This window comes from Vigna radiata, chromosome 7 (assembly GCF_000741045.1).
Source record: "Vigna radiata var. radiata cultivar VC1973A chromosome 7, Vradiata_ver6, whole genome shotgun sequence".
Taxonomy (NCBI): domain Eukaryota; kingdom Viridiplantae; phylum Streptophyta; class Magnoliopsida; order Fabales; family Fabaceae; genus Vigna; species Vigna radiata.
In genome coordinates this window covers 49,117,259-49,125,733 of record NC_028357.1, presented here as the reverse complement: position 1 = coordinate 49,125,733, position 8,475 = coordinate 49,117,259, and the positions used below count along the sequence as shown (strand labels likewise).

At 25.4% G+C, this 8,475-nt stretch overlaps 3 protein-coding genes across 3 annotated transcripts in view; all 3 read right to left on the bottom strand.

Moving 5' to 3' along the window:
* LOC106766549 overlaps positions 1-3,865 on the bottom strand; it is a 7,314-nt gene extending 3,449 nt beyond the window's left edge. Inside the window, exons 1-6 of the mRNA XM_022782808.1 lie at positions 3,604-3,865; positions 2,546-2,725; positions 1,567-1,677; positions 1,148-1,483; positions 120-296; positions 4-34 (exon numbers count right to left, since the gene is read on the bottom strand). Of these exons, the coding sequence (XP_022638529.1) occupies positions 4-34; positions 120-296; positions 1,148-1,483; positions 1,567-1,677; positions 2,546-2,725; positions 3,604-3,765 (997 nt within the window). The 5' untranslated portion in view covers positions 3,766-3,865. The remainder of the gene's footprint in view (positions 1-3; positions 35-119; positions 297-1,147; positions 1,484-1,566; positions 1,678-2,545; positions 2,726-3,603) is intronic.
* A 3,817-nt stretch (positions 3,866-7,682) lies between these two features.
* LOC106766548 lies at positions 7,683-8,469 on the bottom strand. The gene is made up of 2 exons (XM_014651270.2): positions 8,430-8,469; positions 7,683-8,035 (listed from the first exon to the last, which is right to left on the bottom strand). Exons 1-2 carry the CDS (start codon positions 8,442-8,444, stop codon positions 7,712-7,714), a joined length of 339 nt encoding a protein of 112 aa, XP_014506756.1. The 5' UTR covers positions 8,445-8,469; the 3' UTR covers positions 7,683-7,711.
* LOC106766547 (pyrimidine-specific ribonucleoside hydrolase RihA) overlaps positions 8,446-8,475 on the bottom strand; it is a 5,344-nt gene continuing 5,314 nt past the window's right edge. Inside the window, exon 7 of the mRNA XM_014651269.2 lies at positions 8,446-8,456. Within this exon, the coding sequence (XP_014506755.2) occupies positions 8,446-8,456 (11 nt within the window). The remainder of the gene's footprint in view (positions 8,457-8,475) is intronic.

Genomic DNA, 8,475 nt, shown 5'->3' with positions numbered 1-8,475 from the left:
TACCAGCTGCAAAAGAGTCCCACATGAAATAACTCTGCCAACAATGAATTCGTATTAGATGAAGAGTAGTTTTACTTTTACTTTAATAATTGGCACACATGGCTTCATTAAGAAATTACCGAATAGAATTGGTCGTCAAACCAAGTATCACGAGCCATTTTCAAGGATTTGAAACAGTACTGTGCTTCGTATGTGTGTTGGCTCTTTTCAAATTCATTAAAGAATTTTTCAGTGATGGGGATTGTGTTTGTTGCATCCAGAGGAACAAGAGTGACAGGAATTCCTGAATGAATCACCTAAATATCCACATATTATCTACTCATTAACATATTTTTTATATGACTTCAATCAACTAAATAAAGGTTACATAATGCTCCCCCAAAAAGATACCACTTCGAATAACTTCTTTATAAAAAATGTTGAAATATGTTTTTGAATTTTTACTTTTTAAGACATTATAAATTTCTAAGGATGTACTGAATTATGAAAAACAAATCCTTAGAAATACATAAATGAACAGGCCTATATGTAAAATCATTTTATCCAAGAAAGAGTGTCCATATTTGATATATGGATAGTAAACAACATGAAAAAACTGATAATATATATAATTATATTGAGGATATACTGATATGCTAAATTTAATTGTTTTTTTCATATTTTATATTTATATTTTTCCTTTACTTATATTTTAAAATTAAAAAATGAAAATAAACTATGCAAATAGTAAAAATGACTTCTCACGCGAACTATGTAAAATATTTTTTTTCTTAAGTTTCTTTAAAAAACTTGTAAAGTGTATAAAATATTTTTATTTTAAGTATCCTGCCATTTGATTTTTAAGTTTTAAATCAATGAGATAACGTGATCATTATTTTTGTATTTTCATCTCGAATTCACTGATCAACTGTCTCAAGTTAGACATAACACTGTGAACCAACTTATATCCTATTTTATTCTACTCCATATTTGATTTGTCCTTATAAATTAAAAAAATAATTGACAAGTTTTATGTTAATTTATATAATGTTTGTATATTTATATATAGGCAATTTGAACAATGCATTAATTACTAAAAAAAGAATTGTGTTAATGTTAAACAGTTTGAATGAAGTGGGTTTTATGAATATGAAAATGTGTATCTGACCTGGTATGCTGCAAAAGGATCTCCAAATATATTGAATTCTGCAAAAGGGTTAGTATTATAGTCTGTGAACATGTTCCCCCGATCACCGCACTGGCGAGGCACGCAAGAAGACGAAGCATTCTTAGGGCAACAACCTGTTGGATTGCTTGACCTTACGCCGCCACCCATTATATAGATACGCTCCACGTTCTNTTTCAGCTNTGGGTTANTCATTAGGAAGATTCCAANGTTCGTGTGTNCTCCGATCACAAGCACTGTTATGGGACCAGAAGATATTTTTTCAATCAACACTTCCTGTGCGCTTGCTTGTTNCATTGGACTGTATTTCCTTCTTCCCTAATTTACCAAATCTCTAAACACAATTAATCATCTTTAAACATAATTAATCCTTAAATAACTACAATTTTAATTTTACACACCTGTGGTAGGAAAGCTTTCCTGATACCATAATTGGCATCAATGTCCAAACGCCCTCCAAGACCAACAGGAATGGCGCGCCTGTACCTGCAATCTCCCACCGTTGTCATTCCCTGCTTCAAGACGACAATCATCCTTAAAACACGTGCATTTAAATGTTTTTTTTTTTTTTCAATGTAATATAATTTTAACCATTTTTAAATTAAAAACTGGTTAAAATATTATTTATATACCTCTACATCCAGTAATCACATTTCTTAAGATTCAAATCCTTTATATAATACCTTATTCAAAAAACCTTTTAAAAAGCATCACTGACATGAATCTCTCAGTTCTATATTGAATAATACCACTGGTCAATGTTACAATTTCAAGGCGAGTGATAAAATCAATCACGTTATATATGAGATATTATTTATTTTGGAAAGTAAATCTTCGTTACAGTTTAAAAATACTTTAATAAATAAACAGAAAATATATGACAGTAACATAAACTCAATCAATATACAAGTATCTCGTTTAATACCACACAGATATAAATGGAAAATGATATTTTGACATCAATTTTTTATACTATTTTGACACTGTACACATGTCAAAACGTGATTGGACAATTTCAAATTAAAAAAAATGAGATAAGGACATATTTGGAAGAAAAAAATCAAAGTTTTTTTTAAAATTTGAAATCGTCCAATCACATTTTGACACATGTACAATGTCAAAATGGTGTCAAAAAATTGGTGTGAAAATATATTTTCCAATATAAATATAGTAATACTATCACATACACATTTTTTCTCTTTTTTTATAGTATCGTCTGACTACATAGTTGAGCAGATTCTGACTTATCTATGTTATCCTTGCGAGCAATATTCCTCGTATTTAGGGAAAAGTAAGGTTTGCAAAAGGTATATATATATATATATATATATATATATATATATATATATATATATATATATATATATATAGGTAAGAAACCTGTTCTATGATTGGAAGATATCCACCAACGTTGGGGAGTATGGTACCATCTGAGAGTATTCCGCCCTCACCACCAACTCCAACTGCAACATCATCTCTTCCCATCATGTAAAGCAGATCGTAAATTTGATTAACAGCATGTCCAGCATTGGTCCAAGCATTTGCGCTGATGGTGATGCCCTGAAATTGTTTCCAACACACACACAAAAAAAAAGAAAAAAAACCTTCATAAACAAATTACCATATTATTAATTATTTCTTCATAAACACATTCTTATTTGTATTTGACCTAAATGATTCTTAATTATTTCGAAGAAAAGTTTTGAAAGACATGGGTCAAAAGCTTGAGAACTATTTAGTAAATTATTAATAAAAAATAATTATATCTATTAAGTTTTTCTTTAATTTCAATATTTTAATTTCTTTATAAATATTATTGAAAAATATATAATAAATATTTTGAAATGATTAATACATTTAAAAAATAATTTGTTTTATTTTCTCAACTTTTTTTTATAAACAGGAAAACATTTATACTTAAAAAAAATACACTTAAAGATAATTTTAACACTATACTAAAAATAACGTGCTAACATTCATTAATTCAATTAAATTAATCTCAAGTACCTATAAACTTCCTACTCAAAATTCATTATCTTTTTCATAAAATAAAAAACCTGATTTCCCGTACACTTTTTCTTCAAACTCTTACAAATCAATCGTCCATGTTTATCAAAGGAGTAACGTGAATCCCGGAAAGTGATAGACAAATAAGAAAAGCGAAAAAGTCATACGATGTGACCTGGAAAAAAAATTAATATCCAAAAAAATCTGAATTCTTGTCTAAGAATAGATTAAAATTCCAAATTAGAGTAGCCTGTTTTATTTAAAATTAAATAAATAAATAACTCATCAGTAAGAAAAAGCTCTTCAATGATTTGGTACAGAAGAATTTAGATTGGGAAGTAACATATGAATGATCTCCAAAATGAGTGACGAAGAAGAAGCAAATCAGAAGAAGAAAGAGATGTGTTGCATTGATTTGACCGAAGACTTACCTCCAATTTGAACTGTGATGTGTTGAGTTTCAAAAGGTAGAGAAGAGCAAAGAAATCGTCGGTGTCTACATCTGTATCCACCAGAATCCGATGAGGTTTTCCCTCCACAGAGCTTCCTACAATCAGTAACACCACTGCTACTGCTAACCACATTCTCACCATCCTTCAAACAAACACTATAACTGCAATTCTTGGATTTGAAGAAGCAGAGTTACTGAACAGATAGCTGAATCTCAGGAATGGTGTTTAAATGAGAGGTGATTTGATAGAGAGTATCAGATTTGAGAAATAAACTATACTTCCACGTGTTTGTTGGTACTTCAACTTTGACTGCACACGCCAAAAAATAGCCATTGAAATTTCAGACCGATGTCACATGCTACCTGAATAGTCCTTTGTTTATTCAAACATGTTACGTGCAGTCTACTCACTCACGCATGTATTATTTCAATGTTAACCCGGATTTTGAAACTGATTCTCAAATCAAGAAACTTTATTGTAACAGTTAAACAAAATTATTACAACTGTTTGCTATTCACAATATGCTTCTCCAATTATTAGTTTAATTAATGATTTGATTAATAGTTAACAGAAAGTCAAAATCTATATTCAATTATAAGATTTTAAATTTCTAGCATTTTAAAATATTCACAATTTTTCTTTAAAAGAATTAAATATTTGTCATAAATTTATTGGACTAGCAACGATATCTAATAGACTTTCCAACATGCCTTAAATAAAGCCACCAACTCTAATGTTTGTCTTTATGCTAGTTTTTATTTTTTTTCAGTCGTGCAATACGGAATTTATTATAGTGTATGTTGATATTATATTATTTTATTTAAATTAAAATAATCATATTACTAATATGAATTGAAATAATAAAAATACTAAAAAATAAGCACACACATTAAAACATTAAAATAATTATCATAAAGGTATTAAGAACAGTTACTGACAAAAAGGTTTAGACTCAGTCAGTAAAACATTTTTTTATCTGCTCTTCCTCTTTGATTAATCCCCAATATAAGGATATCATACCATATTATTTTAATTTTTTATTTCAGAATCTTGTATAATGTAATACACTTTTATAATTTTTGCATTTATACTTTAATGAAATCTAGTTTTTACAAAGTAAATATTATTTTTTTTACTCTTTGAATTTGAAATCTTAGTATTTACTAATTTCGTAATTCTTTTTTTTCTATATAATTTTCCTTTCTTATAATTGTTTCATTTGTTTTAAATTCATAGAATTTAAATATTTAATGTATTTTCTTTCTTATCACAGTATTAATTACATTTTTTATGTTCAATTAATTTTCGGTTAATCAAATAATTTTTAAATTTTATATATGATTATTTCTACTCATTTTTTGTATTTTTATTTATTATTTTTTTCCACATGAGAATGTATGTTTATCTGAATTTCAAATCCTCAATCTCTTAAACCTTTCATTTATTATGTAATATAAAAAATTATCTACTTTACTTTTTTATTCAATTTTTTTTAATTGAAAAACCTTTTGTTTCACTCTAACAATTTTAATTATCTCATCAGATCAATGAGTTTGATATTTGAAAATAATTTTTAAATTTTTAAGATTTATTATATCTTATCATATCTTTAAACATACATTTTTTTTCTTTATGCAAAATTTTGTTTAATAGTGTATCAAATTATTTATAAGATACACATTTAATCATTTTTACTTCTTTTTAATATTCTTATTTGTTGTTTTCTTAATTTGTAAAATATTATTTTAATGGTTTTTAATATAAATATATAATTTTACCACCGTAATATAACCACATAATTCTTATTTGGCACTTTGATTTAAACTTTAAACAATTATAATTTTTGTCTACATTTGACATTAAATATATTATTTTAACATTAAATATTTGATAATATTATATTTTTTAATTATGTTATAAAAATAATTAATTAATATTGAAATTGTAAGAAATCATATACAGACAAAAATATAGATATATCTATTATGTAGTGAGGATAATCATGAAATATAGCCTTTGTTAAAAAGAATTGGACATGAGTTTATATATATATATATATATATAATATATTTTCTTTGATAAGAATATTTTGAAGTGATACCAAAATATATAAATACTTGATCCAGAAATTATAAATATAAAAAATAATGTTTAATCATATAAATAAAACTATTATGCTTAAAATAGCTCGATTAAGGGAATACAGTTCTTTTTAAATTACATATTTGCCATAATTTTATTATATTAGTAACTAGACATTATGATACTTAATCGGTATAAGAGACCTTTTAAAATGATATAAAAATAAAATCATAAAAACTTGATCCAAAAATTATAAATATAAAAAATAATGCTTAATTATATAAATAAAATTATTAAACTTAAAATAGTTGAATTAAGAGAATACAATGATTAAATATATTTGCATGATTAAATGTATAATTACTAATAAAAATGCATGTGTCACATTAAATAGAGGTATCTGGTGCATAGTGTGTTTAACTGCATTAATAAGTCCCATACCACCTGGATCATAGAAGAGTCCCTCTGAAACTTATTATAAAAAGAATTTTCCTTCTCTTTAAATCTCATACCTTTCTCGGCCTTTTGGCTAAGATCAAGTGTAGTATCTGTTCTTATCAGTTTAATATCTGATATGTGGGTCAATGACCCACACGATATTAAATTAATATTTTGAAGGGGAGATTTCGATAAAGTGGCTTGCTACTGGAAATCTTAAGTGTTGTTCAAGTCTTGCACTACAGCTTGAGCTTGGCACACCCTACTAATAAAGTTTTAAATTTAGTTTGTTACTGATTTATGTTTATCATTTATGGGAACAGTGGAATTGGGCCAAATATTATAAATGTGAAAATGTTTGTAAAAAATAATGCTTAATCACATGAATAAAATTAAAATTATTAAAAATAAATAGTTAAATTAAAAGAATATAATATTTCTTTTTAACTTATATATTTGTCGTAAATTTATTAGACTAATAACTAGACATTAAAGGATGATTAAATTTATAATTACCATAGTAAAAATGCATGTGTTAGACATTATAGGATGATTAAATTTATAATTACTAGTAAAAATGCATGTGTTACATTAAGTGACGTCAGTTCATTTTATTTTATAATAAAAGATAATAAAATTATTATTATAAAATTAAATATAAATATTTTTATGATTTTATTATAAGTAGTTTTTATTTATTTGTACTCAATTTTTTAATTAAAATATAACCAAGTTTAAAAAATGACAAAATAGAAAAAAGTTAAATTTAAAATAACAGTCACTTAATAAGTGTATATTTAATAAAATAATTATTTTTTATAAAATTGAAAAATAAATGTAAACACCAAAAGAAAACTTCTTTATTTATATGTAAAGATTATATCATAAATAATTTTTTTACGTAAAATAAGTATTAATATATTTTATTGTTAAGATAATAAAATATTATAACTTTAAGATAAAAAATAATTTGATTATTTTTATTTAATGTGTTAATAGTTGGGATTAAATATGTTTTTTAGTATTTAATAATTTATGTTTGATTATTAAAGAAAAAAATAATATTAATATTTAATTAATTTTGAAAATAATTTTTTTAATTTTAATTTTTTTAATTTTAATTTTTTTAAAATAAATATATATGACAACTATTAAAGACTAAATATATACTAAATATACTAATTAATAAACTTCAAATAAAACTAAGGTAATTAAAGCTATTATATTAATACTGTATTTTCTTTTTATTGTATTAATAAAAAAATATCTTAATAGTCATTGTATTAAACAAACAATTTTCCAATAAACTTAGATTTTTAACATGGAAAATAATTTCTTTTATCATGGTAGTATTAATTTTTTAAGTGATGATATTTTGGAGAGAAAGAAATTTATGTTTTGTTTGTTTTTATAAGTGGATTTAAGAGTGACAAATTACTCTTTGAAGACGACTTTCTTTCTTTTTTTTCTTCATTACTCAAATAGCAATCTAGAAGCAATTTATGAACTAGATTGAAATTTGTTTAAGTTTTCACGTTAATTATTGAGATGAAGTTATTTTTAAATTTCACTTAGTACACAGTGAAGTGATGATCTCTAATTTCAACGGAGGATGACTCCATCTTCTCCGTTGTTCCTTAAAACTCCCTATCTTAGCTGACTGTTCCTTATGGCCAAGCTTCTTTGCATACAATTTATAGTAAGCTTTGGCATTCACATTCGTTAAAATTCTCACTAATTTTCCATTTTTTTCATCCACCACAACTTTTCCATCACTCGATTCATTACCATCCGCCAAGACTTTAATGAGCTTCTTCTCAAATTTTGGATTAAGACCTGAATAGCTATCACCCAAGACAACTGCGCCAAGAATTTCTTCCAAGAACGTGCCCTGCAAACACAAACGACTTAAACAGTGAAACAAGAACAAATCATATGTAATCTACTTTTTCTAATGCAATTTCTTAACGTTTTATCAATCGTTTGGTTCCTATATCAGCACCAACATTTTGTCTTAATCCTTATACCTAAATCTTCAATATTTTAGTCTTATACTTTTTTATGTTTAGTTATTGTATTTCTATTTCATACCGGTCTTGCAATAGAAACAAAAATAAACAAATAATCCTATAGGAATTAAACGGGAATTTGCTTCTTTATGTTAAAACGAATCTAAAGTTGATTATTCTCCTTTTTGTGTCACACATTTAGAGAGGTTAAGTATAAATTTTGAGACTAAGATGTGAAAAGCTAGAAAGAAAAAAACCATGGGCTGAAAGTTATACCATATGCTGATACATGCTATAAGATTGCTTTAAATGGTATAGCCGT